The sequence below is a fragment of the Hippoglossus stenolepis genome, chromosome 21 (genome assembly GCF_022539355.2).
Source record: "Hippoglossus stenolepis isolate QCI-W04-F060 chromosome 21, HSTE1.2, whole genome shotgun sequence".
NCBI lineage: Eukaryota > Metazoa > Chordata > Actinopteri > Pleuronectiformes > Pleuronectidae > Hippoglossus > Hippoglossus stenolepis.
Window position 1 is genome coordinate 14,790,187 of NC_061503.1, and position 15,327 is coordinate 14,805,513.

Consider the following 15,327-nt stretch of genomic DNA (forward strand, 5'->3'; position numbering starts at 1 on the left):
TAAAAAGATACAAATACAGGAAACGGCTTCCGTTTTAAAGTAAAGTCGTGACTTTGATGCATAAATTTATGAACGACTTGCCGCTGTTGTTTTGCACTGAGGTCATGGAGCCGGTCCTTTGACGGCCTGTTTAAATAAAAGAGCGCAGCTCGGCCAAACATCTGCAGTTGCATAACCACCGGCCTCGTTCGCTGGAAAACACTGCAATCACTCATTTTTAGGCAGAAGAAGTAGCGGCTGGAATTTGGCCAGAAGCAGTGAGAATATTTCATAATCGTCAAGACCGGCCAAGAAACAACATACGACTGTGCTGTGTGTGTGTGTGTGTGTGTGTTTAACGTTTTGGCAATGTAACTGTAACGTCATGCTTAAAGCAGGCGGCCATGTCTTGTTTTGATGGGATGTGAAAGTTGAGTAACTTGCAAACCCAAATGATCTCTTATAAAATACAGTTTAGAGTAAAAGACGTTCTGCTCCCGTCTGACTTTCAGAGCTTGGTCGAAGGCAGTAGCTCAACGTGGAAGTGAAGTTTCTCTCTTTTGTCTATGTACATAAATATAATGCAATCCAACCTCTACCTTTGACCTTAATTTAAAGAGCTGCATCAGCACTGTTGACTCCACAAGGACTGAGACATAGATCATCCAATTGTATCTTAAAAACTGTACAGTTCAATTAAAATAAAAGTTTGGAGCTTGTTCCAAGTAAATTACAACACCCAAGGACTTTTTATTGGCTATTTATTTTCAATCGTCAACTGTATTTCTGCAGTTAAATAAGCATAAAACTGGTGTCGTCGCTTTTGGAGACAAGGAGGAACAATTAAAAGTCAAGGATCAGACAGAGCCTGAAATCACAGGGTTGTCATGGACCTTCATTTTAGCAGACACGTTAAAAACGATGGCATTCAGCCTCAGCAGTCCTGTCAGATCTTTATCCACCATTGTTTAACCACCCAGACCTTCAGGGTGTCAGGGACGGGTCTGCTTTCTGTCTCCAGAGTCAAACCTCAGCACAGAGAAGCAGCGCTCAGTGTTTCTGCTCCACATCTGAACTGCAGAGCTTCAACAAGGTTCTTTTAAATCAAGGCTGATTTCAGTTTGAAATCAAATAATTACTACTTTCTTACACTGCGCTTTATTCTTTACTCTTGCAATAATTATAATTTTCAAATTCTAACTCTAACATCTTTGTCTAAATGCTTTTTTTGGGTCTTATAACGATTTTATGGTTTGTCTCAAACACTCTCTTACACTCATACATGTAATTTGCCTGAACTTGCCTTCTGCATCAAGAGAAACCGTTTCTGCTGCTGTGGAATTCCACGCTCTAATTTATTTTATTTATTTATATCACTGCCTCACATCCACACACACACACACACACACACACCTTTTGTAGTTCTCCCTTGATAAGCTTGCCTTAATCCCCACAGCGAAAAATAGTGCGGAACCCCTTGTCTTGCCAGCCTGCCAGCGGCTAACCAGACAGTAAGATCAGTTAATAATAGCCACTCATCTTTGTTTCGGGCCTTGTTCTCAGACGTCCAAGTCCCACTAATTGGCTAATGCCCACATCGAGGCCTATTCTTCCATAATAATGGAGATTTCATTAGAGCACACGGGCAGGAAGGCCGCACAGTTAGAGAATAAGAGAGGCGACCAACCATGGCTCGGAGCCCGGTAGTTTTCTGTGGCTGATGCTATTCAGGGTTCCTCTTCCACTGTAGCAGCAACAACACGGATAGGAGAGTGTTACCTAGAGCAGCTCAGGCTGAGATCATCACGTTGTTTGATACGTGTCGTAAACAGCGATGAGTCAGTCAATGTTGGACTGGAACTGTGGGTTACTGGTGTGAGTGCAGCGCCTGGGATCGAAGCGGCTCTGTTCACCGATTGCTGGTTTGCCCTTTAGCCAGGCACCTCATGGAGCTACCACTGTTGCCAAGTGCTTGCTCATGGAGGGAATTGTGGGTAAATAATATTATAAATAGACCTGCCCTCACAAAAGCAGAGTTCACTATTTGAAAAGATTATGTTAACGTGTAATTTTGTAATATTCCTGCCTGTAATCAAATACTTCTGCCAAGGAGGTTTTGTTTTCACCCTTGGTTTCTCAGAGAACAATTCATGGATCTTAATTTTAAAAAATCTGAAATGTTTAGGGGAACTGATATTTATGAGCAGTTTGGTGCAGATCCAAATACAAATCTCGTGGATCTAATTCAAATGTGGTTTCATAAGGGGACTGCTGGGCCCTGGCTGGAGGACGCGTGTGTTCTCAGGTGCCCTTCGACTTTAATATAAATAAAACTGACTTGACTAGCAGCCAGCCTGACTTAGATTTAGTGTCACTGTTTATTTTCACGTCAGATGAAACCATGAGGTGTTTCTCTCCTGATGTCCACGCCGGCATTTGACCTGACAGCGGTCTCACACTCTCCTGCCTCCTGCCTGCTGCCTCGGACGGGGAGCAGTGCCTGATATAAAATGATCAGCGTTGGGATTTGCGGGTTAAGGACGCTTAGAGCAGGGGTTTTAATGTCATGACGTCACATTAATTAGCGGCCACATTGATCCTCTCAGCCTCTAAGCCCTGCTCTGTCCTATTCTGTCTGTCGGTGGACACGGGAGGCATTAGTGACTCCCTCAGGGACCGTGGAGCAGGATGCACCTCCGCGTACACGGCCGCTACTGATCCTACCCCACCCTGCAGGCCACAGCCCGGCTCCCCTCACCGCTTTGACTCTTCCCCCCCGGCTGGTGATGCTTCTGTGAATAAGAGGGACGGGGAATATTAAAAACTACAAAAGTTCAACATGGCAGACAAGGGTAGCGTGGAGAAGTACCTGGAGAACAACCCGCAGTTCGCCAAAGAGTACTTTGACAAGAAGCTGCGTGCCGAGGCCCTGACCGCCGCCTTCTCCGCGGCTCTGGATGTCAAAGACACTGCTTCCTTCAAGGATGTTAACTCCGTGCAGGAGGCCGCCATCATCTTCGAGCTGATCCAGGAGCTGCAGAAGCCGGGGGACATGGAGAAGCCCCTGCACAAGGTGCTGCAGAGGGTCGCCCTGATCCTGCAGGCGGACAGGGTCAGTTTTTACATGTGCCGCTCTCGAAACGGAATACCCGAGCTCGCCACCTCGCTCTTTGACGTGACCCCGACCTCCAAGTACGAGGGCAACCTGGTGCATCCGCAGGGGGAGATCGTGTTCCCCCTGGACATGGGCATTGTCGGGTTCACTGCGCACTGCAAAAAGCCCCAAAATGTCCCTGACGTCTCAAAGGTGAGGAGTGAAGTCTGAAAAATATCTGGTGAAAATGACCTTTAAAAAGAGGAAATTACCTTAATTGGTTGTTTCATCAACTTAAAATATATAAAAGATCACAGGCTGGTATAAAATGATTAAATGTAGAACACATCAATAATTTACCAGCACACTGATAAAAGTGATGTTTCTTCTACTTTATTTTAATCTGCCTGTATTATTAATGCAATTCTGGAAAATTCCACTGATGCACAAAATCAAAAATCAGTGATAAAATATATTAGTAAAATGGCATCAAATAATTAATATATGTATTTTTACCCATAATCTATTTTTGTTAAAAGCCTGTTTTTATGTGCCAAAAGTACGTCTGGGCAATAATTATATATATTTTTCATCATTAGCAAAATTACAAAGGTCCAATATATATTGATATATTGCTAATGTGAGCATGAGAGGAAGTATAACATGTAATTGATCTTCCTCAGAGTTGTTTGAAAGCACAACCGTCACTCCAGAATTAATTTAGTCTTTAAACTTGAAAGAATAATAGAATATGTATCTCTGAACAAAAAGTAAAAAGCATGTTTTTAAAATTAGATCTGCTTGTGTGGTGGGAAATAATCTTTACATCTAATAGGCACGTCATGACTGAACTGCTCAGAATGAAATGAACACTGTAGTTGTGTAGTTGTGAGTTAGTGATGTGGTTTTGTTACCTCCTTTGGATTTAACTACACCTAACACACAGTTTCCTTTGTCTCCCCGTCCAGAATCCAAAGTTCTGTGACTTTGTGGACAAACAGACTGGATACAAGACCAAGTGCATGCTCACGTTCCCTCTAACCGTGGACAAGGAATGTCTCGGAGTCGTCATGGCTCTGAACAAAATAGGAGCCGATCAGTTCACTCCCGAGGACGAGGCTGTAAGAACTCACTCTTTACACATCCTGATTCCCTCTGATCAGCAGTGAGCGGCTCAGGGAGCTGGGACACGGACGGTTTCACGTATTAGACAAAACGATCAGACACAGAAACCTAAACTGTGTTCAGTGCTTCCTCTTTGCATTAAGAAGGAGCAGCTGTAATACACACTGATACACATTGATTCTTGTTTTATATCCACAGTCACTTTTCTGCTACTATCAAAAGATATTTAAAATAAAACTAAACTAGAGATTATCATGGGACTGAATCATGTCAACATGTTGATGTTCTGACCCAATAATCAGTAGTTAATACCACGTTATTACATAAGTACTCAGTACTCATTACCACATTATTATCTAGGTACTTACTAGTCAGTGCTATACTTTTACATAAATAATCAGTTGTCAGTACTACATTATACTCTGTACTATACTCAGTAACTAGTACCACATTCTTATGAAAAATCTGTAAATAATACTATATTATTGTACAAGTACTTAGTAATCATTGCTAGATCAGTAGTCACATTGTTACACAAGTACTCAGTAAATAAAATAACATTATAATACGTATCAGTTAAACCTGACCTTCAGTTTGATGTCGACTACACATAATGATTGCGTAGTCGACAGCACGTTGCTCAGCTGTGATGCCGTCAGGGCGACAACATCTGTTCAGAGACACTCAGACATACAAACATTTGTCAAAGTGAAAACTGTGTGAATAAACTCCACACAGCAGGTGTCTCCAGGACACACACACACACACACACGCACACACACACACACACACACACACACACACACACACACACACACACACACACACACACACCGACAATGTGAAAACAATACCAATAAGCAGCTTTATGATCAGCCCGCGACAGCAGCTGGTAATAAAGATTATTGCCGTAATTACATCTCGCCAGTAGAGAGCAACACACTCCCATTAAGTCAGTGGGAGTCAGACCTGACTGCCTCCACGTGGTTGCTTTGGAACATTCAAGTTTTAAAACAAACACATAATGATTTAATTAGGAACATGTTATCGTAGTCGTCGATATATCAAAGCGCAGTCACTACTGTTCCCTGTTATTCAGATGCTACAAACACACACTGAGGCACAATTCCAGAAAGAATGAACCCGCTCACAAAGAAGAAGCTTTTTTGAGAAGTAAGACGAAGGCTTTAACTGCTAAGATGCATTATAACGTGTCTGTGTTCTCTGTGTTTGGTGGAAAGACACAGAGGCAGGAGCTGTTTTCGTCTTTTTCTCTTCACATTATCTCTTAAACTTTTAAACTTCGGTATTAAAATAGAAACACATGCTTGACAGATCAATCAATCCGCCTGTGAAGACTTACGAAATGTATATTTATGTAAACCTATGTGCAATGGCTGTGTAATCAGTGTATAGATTAGCCAAACATGACCAGAAAAGACTTGTTTAAGTCAATGTTTGCTGACTTTAAATTAAAATTTCGTCATATTTTAGCCACAATCTGAGGACAGAACTCCTACTCAGTTCAAACACCCAGTTTTTATTCCTCTTTAAATGACGGAGAACCTCTTTTCTTACGCAAATCTTTACTTCTTATTTGAAAGAAATGACTTGCGCCACAGTTTTGAATCTGCGTCTGTATTGATGAAGCGTCTGATCTCATTTTGTCCTCAGCTCTTCCACAAATACATGAACTTTACCCAAGTCATCGCCCTGCAGCACTACACAACCTACATGTTCAACGTGGAGTCCAGGAGGAGTCAGGTAAACTGTTCAATACATAAACTCTCCTGTCAGTCAAGGAAATGGTGTTTTATTGAATTTATAACCTTTATACTGTGATGATAACCAGCGGGAATCTCTCATCACCGGGCACAGATTGAAAATATTCCCTGTTAGTTACATGTTGGGGTTTTCTAATGCACCGAACAGCCCCATAAACATTGACACCTGTTTCCTTTCTCGTAGGTGCTGCTCTGGTCGGCCAGTAAAGTGTTTGAGGAGCTGACGGACATTGAGAGACAGTTCCACAAAGCGCTCTACACTGTTAGGACCTATCTACAATGTGAGCGATACTCAGTGGGCCTGTTGGACATGACCAAAGAGAAGGTTGGTCCTGCAGAAGAGAGCTAGCGAGCGAGAGAGAGCGATAGCATTGCTGGCTGCACCACTTTAATGATGGTCTGTTTTGTTTTACCTGTAGGAATTCTATGATGAATGGCCAGTGAAACTGGGAGACGTGGAACCTTATAAAGGCCCAAAAACACCAGACGGCAGGGTAACAAATTAATTTCCTTCAGCTTTTGACACATTTTAAATCCTACTTTTTTTAAAATTCTCCATTGTCCAACAAAGTTTGGAGAGGATGAGTTTTTAATTTCTGAGAGGCTTCTCCTTTTCATACAGGAAGTCATCTTTTACAAGATCATCGACTACCTCCTGGAAGGCAAAGAGGAAATCAAAGTCATACCGTAAGCAGCACCCAGACCAATTCATTAAAACACAATTCCTGACTTTATTTTGTATAGTTCGTCGTCTCACACTCAATCAGATGAAGAAAAGTTTAAAGTCCACATTTTATCACTTCCTATTTTTCTGAAAACATGAAATAATGATGTTTGTTAACCATTAATTTGCAGCTCAGACAGTTCTGATGGTTTCTGACGAGTGTTTTTATGAATTGTGACCGATGTGACTTGTGGATGAAACGTGTGCCCGAGCGTCAGCACTGTTTCAACATGCTTGTCAGGGAGTGATTCTCTCCCTGCAGCTCACTCCACTCTGTGTGTTTCTCTCCCTCTCAGTGCTCCACCTGCAGATCACTGGGCTTTAGTCAGCGGACTGCCGACCTACGTGGCAGAGAATGGCTTCGTAAGTCCCCCGGCCGCTGCAGGACAACACATTACCAGAACCAGTGGGATTATAAAAGAATGACAATAAGGGGGAACTGATGTGTGACTTAGGTGCAGAGACACATCAACAACCGAAGCCCGGGACATGAAAATGAAATGAAACACAGAGTGGAGGGGACACTTTCAGTACAATGTGATGGAGCTTAAGTCCAATGAACAGATTACAATTCCTTTTATAATTTTTTTTTTAGACTGATTAGAAATAGCAGCTTTGATTGAAAGTTAAACACTTGTACAAATATCAAATTGTCCAAATCAAATGTTTTTTTAATGTGACTGCAGATTTGCAACATGATGAACGTGGCTGCAGACGACTTCTTCACTTTCCAGGTGAGGACGCTTTCACAGCAACATACAGGACATGCAATTTAAACATCCAAAACAAATACATCCAGTCTGTCCCTGCACTGTTTGCCCATGTCATAACATAGTAATTAGTCACTGCTCGTGTTGAGGACAAACGGAGCCCAGATTTAAAAGATGTGATGTGAATGTCTTTCAGAAAGAGGCCGTGGACGACACAGGTTTCGTCATCAAGAACGTCCTGTCGCTGCCCATCGTCAACAAGAAGGAAGAGATTGTGGGCATCGCCACTTTCTTCAACAGGAAAGATGGCAAACCGTTTGACGAACACGATGAGCAGATCACCGAGGTCAGCAACGTGCATTCTCTCGCTCATATTTCTTATTTTGGATGTGATGCTGTCTGTCTGTGTGAAGAGAAGTAACCAGAGATGTTGCACTGAGTGTATTTATTAACTTAATTAATTATAAACAACAATGTTAGTTCCCTTAAAACTTCTCTCATCCTCCCCTCCATCGTCCGCTCCAGGCCCTGACTCAGTTCCTTGGCTGGTCCGTGCTGGTCTGCGACACCTACGACAGGCTGAACCGAATGGAGTACAGGAAAGACATCGCCCAGGAGATGCTCATGTGCCAGACCAGGTGCACCCCGGAAGAGCTGCAGTCCATCCTGGTGAGTATCGAGCTGAACTCCCTTCGTGTTCTTTACCTGTGATCTCTCGACGTTTGCTCAAGAGGCCGCTCGAGCAGGAATTAAAAGGTGTTAAAGGTTATTGCAGTGTGAATGGCTTTCTGAGTAGTAGTCCTCCAGATGCAGCTATTACAGGACTAGCAGAAGCTCGGATCGTTTATCCGCTTGATAAGATGACATGGCAGTTTACGGGGGGGTTACTGCTCGGAGCGCTCGTCTGAAGTGTCTGAAAACCTGACACCAGGATATTTTTTCCTCTTTTTTTTTGTTGCCGATGTGAGAATTCAGGCTGCAGGATGTTCACGAGTAGAATGTAAATGTCATTTCAAAGCATTCTTCTCCCGCTCATTACCAGAACACCAAAGAGAAGTTCGACTCGGAGCCTGAAGACTGCGACCAGAAGGAGATGTACAAACTGTTGGTAGGTTCCCTTTGATCTTTCAGGACATAATGAGATCAAACTCTGTAATGATCCCACAGAGTGTCTCCGTCATCCAGTCCTCACATACACAGGCACACACACAAAACGAATGTTTTCTTGTTTCTGCGCAGAGGGCAACCTGCCCGGTGGCCAACAACGTCAACGGGGAGGATCTGTACAAGTTCTCCTTCAGCGACTTCCCCGTGTCAGAGTTCGGCCTCATCAAAGCCGGCATTCGCATGTTCTTCGAGCTCGGAGTGGTCGAGAAGTTTAAAGTCCCCGCGGAGGTGAGTCACACAGGGCGTCACGGGGCAGGGGAGGACTTCTACAGGCTTCTTGTCCAGCTGCGAAGAGATTGGATGAATTGGGAGGATTTTTCTTTACCATGAATGACGTGGAAACTTGCAGTGAAATTTTAAATGCACGTATAATCTGTATGACAATCATGTGGAACTCATTTTCTTATTTTAATGAAATGAGTACGTTTTGAGACAATGGCAAGAACCGTTTGTAGGAAGATTTTTTTCTCAAGTTCAGCGTTATGTCGCTTTCACCAATTTTCCAGATGTGTCGTAGGAGTCACAGATCCAATTATAAGTAAATACATAAATAACACAGAATAATTATGTTGACATTTTTCAGTTTGACTCTGCAGTTTGAATTATAAGATCCTAGATTCATTAATGTCACAGGGGAGCGCACGACTCCTTTGTGCTGCGAAATAATGCCGTTGTTATTCCACACTTTTATGAAAATAGAAGCCTTTGTTGAATGTGACGTTGCATTTTTGTAGGAGCAAACAAATGTAGGAGAAATTTAAGATGAGAAAATGTTCTTGCATGAGGCCCCGATGAGCCTGAGAGAATTGTTCAGTATCATCTGTGAATCTTTTCACGGTGACAGACAAGAACTGCCTGGGGTCTGTTTTTCTGAGAGCAGTTGTCGTGATCCTTAATGAGCCTCTCGAGGTGATACCCAGCCGCCTATAGCTGTGAGGGCAGAGAGCGTTTCCTTGGTCACAGGGACCAGAGCGTACTTTATTGTTTAAAAACATGGCGACCTCACACTGGGTCGCAGCTCAGCCGAACGCCCTCTGGACAGATAACATCACTTTGTCTCTTCTCCCTCAGACGCTGACGAGGTGGATGTACACAGTGAGGAAGGGTTACCGTGCCATCACCTACCACAACTGGAGGCACGGCTTCAACGTGGGCCACACCATGTTCTGCCTGCTCCAGGTAACGCCTGCACAACATCTGCCACAGCTGCTGTGAACAGGAGGGTCTCACAAGGCGGCCCGGTGCTTTCGCTCGTATCCTCCAGTCTGTACAGCTGCGGACATCTCCTCCTGTTTCCCACAGAGAGCGAGTGATCCTGTAAACTTTTAATATCTACAGCTGATGGTGCTGTATACAACACAATACATCTGGTGACAGTTAAACACACGTCTTACAAGATACTGAACCACTTACACGGGCCCGTAACCTGTTTTATTTCTTCATAAAGAGAATTTCACCAAACCAAGTGAAATATTGTCCACGTCGCTTAAAACGAGTATTTATAACGTCAAATATTTGTCTCTTTTGGGGTTTAAACGTCCAGAAGGATGATTTAGATGGATAGAACATTTCATTTTAATGTAAAATAATCTATATATATATATAATCAATGATGTGTCCGTGTCCTCCGACAGACAGGGAGGCTGAGGAAGTACTACTCCGATCTAGATGCCTTTGCCATGGTGGCTGCTGCTTTCTGCCATGATATCGACCACAGAGGAACCAACAACCTCTACCAGACCAAGCAAGTCAAACACATTCACTCGTCGTTTGGTTCTTTTTGAAAGTGCAGGTATGTGTGTAACATGTCAATTTATTATCTCGTCTGTTTTCTGCAGGAGTTCACATCCTCTGGCCAAACTTCACGGCTCCTCCATCATGGAGAGGCACCACCTGGAGTACAGCAAGACCCTCATGGCAGAGGAGGTACGGGAGATTATCGGGGGAAATAGTTCAGTTCTCAGACTCGGCTTGAAACACGGAGGCACGCTCTGACCTCCTCTCTCTCTTTGTCTCGTGCAGAGCCTGAACATCTTCAGCGGCCTCCAGAAGCGTCAGTTTGAGAATGTGCAGCACTTGTTTGACGTCTGCATCATCGCCACTGATCTGGCCCTTTACTTCAAGTGGGTTCTCTGAAAAAATACTCGCTGAAATATCGCAGCTGTCACGCTGCAGCCGCAGTTCAGTGTTCAGACATGAAATAACCCTCGAGGAGGACCGGCTGAGTGTAGCTGCTCCAGCGTTTAGCTGCAGCCCGGCAATCCTCTTATGTTTTATGTGTTTGGCTCATGTCTGCTATCTCGTGTGCGTGTCCTCCCGCAGGAAGAGAACCATGTTTCAAAACATCGTGAACGCCACCGAGCCGATGGCGGAAGAAAAGGAGGCCATCGCCTACGTCTCCAACAACGCCACCAGGAAGGAAATCGTCATGTATGTATCTGATTTTAAAGCAGCTTCACTTTTAACGTGAACAGTGTCTGTGCGGAGGCTTTTGAAAGCAGCCGACCGTTGCACTTCATCAGCATCACTGGCAGGGTGTCATCATCTCCTCCCTGACTGTCTGTGTGTCTTACGCCTCCAGGGCCATGATGATGACAGGCTGCGACTTGTCAGCTATCACCAAACCCTGGGAGGTTCAGAGCAAGGTGGGTGAACAGGCCGATTTCAAAATATCAAGAGAAACTCGCGAGGTGCAAAAAAAGGTCACGGGGAAACAAAGGAGGAAATGTATTATTGATTTTTATTATAATTTCTCCTTTTAGTCAATCCTCCCTAGTGTGGGTCTAATATCAGGTCATTCTTATTATTGCACAAACTATATAGGGCGGTGTTCTTTCTTTTTTAAAAAGAATAGAAGAGTTTAAAGCCATGACAGCTGAACTAAAGGGGTTTTAAGGTCAAATATGCGACAATGCTTCATTAAATTATATATATTCTTTGACTCGTGGACTTGTTTCCCACAAAGTTCAAACCCAGAGACATTTGTTTCATTTTTGGTCGGCTTTTAAATTCATCATATTGGCTTTATGCATGGATTTGCCCGTCTCTTGGATAACGTTTTATCGTTGTTATCATTGAGCGACCCCTAGTGGGTGGAGTTGCAAATTGTGCGTTTAGTCGACCGCTTGTTTTAGAGCATTTAAAGTTACGTTAAAGTTAAATTCTCAATCATTTAGAGAAGTGTCACTGTTACACTGTACGTGAGAACTAATTTTCAAGATAAAAGAATATCTGTGTTGCTTTTCATTTGTCTTTTTTTTTGTCGCCTTTGTCATCTTTTGTTCCTGTGTCTTTTTGTCTCTAGGTGGCGCTGATGGTCGCTGCTGAGTTCTGGGAACAGGGCGACTTGGAGAGAAGTGTTTTGGACCAACAGCCAATTGTAAGACCCCTTCTCTTCCTTTCAAACACATATATTTTTGTAGGTTCCTCAGGATTTTCGAGCAACTGTTTACCCCCTTCGTCTTCTCCTCTTCCTCACTCAGCCCATGATGGACAGAAACTGTGCCGAGCAGCTTCCCAAGATGCAGTGCGGTTTCATCGACTTCGTGTGCTCGTTTGTATACAAGGTAACGATCGTTTTTTTTTCTTACACCGCGCAGAACCTCAGATGTTTCTTGCAGGAGTTAAGACGAGCAGAGACATTCTGAACAGTGAGGACGTGACATAGTGAAGACGGACGCTGAGGCAAGAAAGAAACCACATGTGGATTTATCGGAGCGGGAGGCAGAGTGTGTTTGTAGCTGCTGTATTTCCAGCACATCTCCAGTCGAACAGGAGCGAAGCTATTGAATCCAGCTGCGATTGGATTTTAATTCTCTGAAAAAGGGGAGAAAAGCTCCCTAAAAAAAAAAAAACGGATTCTGCCCATGACTTGTTTTGACTCACTTCAATTTAATCAACCTGGATACTTTGGAGAAGTAAGATCTCCACAAATGTGAAGCACAAAAAGTGACTAAACTCCGTCTTCAACCTCATCCGCTGCATTAGTTTCAAGACAGTGCTGTTTGTTTTAAAGCCTCAGACTGTGCAGTGAATACTGATGAGCAAAGGCTGTTTTAGAGGGTTTAAAAAGGTGTCGTTTCAACTGAGCTGAATGAGAAACACCGTATACGGGGGGGGAAACTAAACATCGTGTACACGTCATGCACAAAAACAGACAGACAAAATGACCGCTGGGTTAAATAATTCATCACACCGCCTCATTATAAGATTTACGGAGGTGTTGTTGTAGCTTCAACCACCTCAGGTCAGATAACAGGATGTGCAGAGATGAACCTGTTGAACCCACGTGGCCCCAGCAGCGATGTGACCTCGCTATGGTATTTGGACAAGAACACACAAACACACACACAGAGGCTACATGCATTACGATGTGTGCCTATAGGGACATGTTACACCCCCCACCGTCCACACTGTGAATAACATACACTCACATTCGGTGTGTTTCCCTTCATTCGTCAGGAGTTCTCCAGGTTTCACAAAGAGATCACACCCATGTTTGACGGCCTGAAGAACAACAGGGCACACTGGAACGAGCAGGCCGAGGTGTACAACGCCAAGATGAAGGCCATCGAGGACCAGAAGAAGAAACTGGAAGAAGAGGAGGCCAGGAAATGTAAATATGTTAAGAAATGTTAAATTAAATATCTAGATCCATTCAGAGTTATACCCTTGGAAGAATAGTGAAAATTGAGGAAAACGTCCTGTCTCGCAATGTTAAACAAAGTGAAAAATAAATCATGCATCCACTCCAAAATTTGATGCGTTCTTCCCTGACCCTTAATGCATCTTTCCACCAATTTTTGTGGAAATCCAATCAGTCGTCAACGTGTCATCTTGTTCACAATCACACAAATTGGCAGATTTGTGACCCTGTGCCCATACATCTTTTTTATTTATCTCTGTTTATCTAGCTGGTGACGGAGGGAAGTCAAAGACCTGCACCATCTGCTGAACCCCTCCAGTGCTTGGATCTGGACTCATGCGGTCTGGTTAGGACTCCTCTAGGCTACGCTAGCCTATGATTCTGGTCTGACGGGTCATCTAGTTGGATCTGTGCGAGGCTAGTTCGGTCTTGTCTGATCTACATCAGCTGTAGTTCTCTCTGGTTAGGTGCTATCCGCCTTGATGCAGTCCAGCCCTGTGTGGTCTGGTCTGGATTCAGTCTAGGCGAACCCTGGTCTAGTGTAGTCAGGTCTGGATCTACGGTCCAGTCTGGAGTAGGCGAGTTTATCCATTCTCAGAGGAGAGTCAGAAACATCACTGAGAAGTATTGCTGGGACTCTGGCTACAAGAGAAACCGTCTCCATGCTGAAGATGTGACGTGTTTTGAAACTTTCTCCTTCCTCTGCTTCGTGCAGCCATGAACATTTGAAAAAACAAAGCATACATGGACAACATATATTCCCCCTTTTAAAATATCATTAGTAGAAACAAAGCTCATAAAACTGTATTGAAATGTTCCAAATCAGGCTCAGCTCTTCTAGTATAAATCACTTGCATAGGGTACTACATGTACTGTATGGGGGGTGTATCCATGCCACAGGCTTCCTATTGGCAGTATTGTCGCACTGTAGGTTGCATAATGAACTTAGCTGCTGTTCTGGCAGTGGCAGGCCATGCAACAGTTTAAATAGCATGGGTAGCATCTGAAGGAAAATGAAATGTACATTGTGAACACCAAGAAAACGAAGGGAAGCTTTGAATCGAAAGGATCTGTCAACCAGGGCTGATGTTTTCTTACCTCAGAGGCCCCCTGATGAGCTGCGTGAGGGTCTATTTATATTTAATATGCAATCTATCTACAGTATATACACATTTATTTTTTTGATTGTGTGTCTGATTTTGTACTTGAACCGTCGTCTTGGCCGGGAGAGTTAGAGACGAGCTTTGCAAGATTAATCTGTCAAAAAAATCACATCCAGGCATCGAGAACATAGGTTTTGAATTTGTCGCCAGCTTTGACACCTGCGCTGTTTTATTTGTGTCCAACGAACTGTAAAAAAAAAAATAACTGAAATTATAATACACAGAATATTTACACCAATGTTTAGAGCAAAAGTACGACTCTGGGCCTCGTACTCCCGGGTCACAAAATGATTTCTTTTAAACGTGCTTGATTTGTATATAGCTTACGACATAGTGATTGTAAAATGTAAAAAAGTTACTAATAACTGCAGAATAAAAAATTGGATTTGAAGGATGTGAGAGAAACCTTTTGCTTCCTCGACGCAAGGCAAGAGTTGCTGTCAAACAGGGGAAGAGGAGATCTACCTCTCCTGTAAGAAGATTTGATAGGATTTGATTTGTCAGTTGAGATCCATGCAGCTTTGGACTTTAAATACCCTTCTTACCGAGGAGGTGGAGCAGGCGACCGAAGCCTCCATCACATGAATGTGCTCGTAAAACATGAAGATTGTTCGGGCTGTGCTGCATCTTCATTTTTCGACGAATGATTGCTTGTTTGTTTGATGTGAACTCAACAATCACCCCCGCCACCCACCCTCCCCTGCGTTCCTCTCAAAAAAACCCGAATTGAACTTGATCTCGTCAGGGATGCGAACTAGTGTAACCCCCACTTACCTGTGCACTTTCTGAAACAATTTTTAGCAGCGTCCCTCCCGGGGTCAAGTCGAGCCGTGGCTCCCGACTCCCTGTTACACAATGTCATCTCCTCTAATCAATGAGGCATCAATCAAACGCACGTAATCCCATCAGAATGGCTTTGGGACTACCTGGAAACTC

At 43.6% G+C, this 15,327-nt stretch overlaps 1 protein-coding gene across 1 annotated transcript; it reads left to right on the forward strand.

Annotated features, from left to right (window-relative positions):
- Nucleotides 1–2,476: 2,476 nt before the first annotated feature.
- Nucleotides 2,477–14,782, forward strand: pde6c (phosphodiesterase 6C, cGMP-specific, cone, alpha prime). The gene is made up of 22 exons (XM_035144865.2): nt 2,477–3,286; nt 4,042–4,194; nt 5,873–5,962; nt 6,167–6,307; nt 6,402–6,476; nt 6,605–6,669; nt 7,003–7,069; nt 7,393–7,440; nt 7,613–7,762; nt 7,942–8,085; nt 8,459–8,524; nt 8,656–8,811; nt 9,655–9,762; nt 10,218–10,327; nt 10,422–10,509; nt 10,606–10,706; nt 10,906–11,013; nt 11,165–11,228; nt 11,888–11,962; nt 12,066–12,149; nt 13,045–13,198; nt 13,497–14,782. Exons 1-22 carry the CDS (start codon nt 2,819–2,821, stop codon nt 13,535–13,537), a joined length of 2,556 nt encoding a protein of 851 aa, XP_035000756.1. The 5' UTR covers nt 2,477–2,818; the 3' UTR covers nt 13,538–14,782.
- Nucleotides 14,783–15,327: the final 545 nt, after the last annotated feature.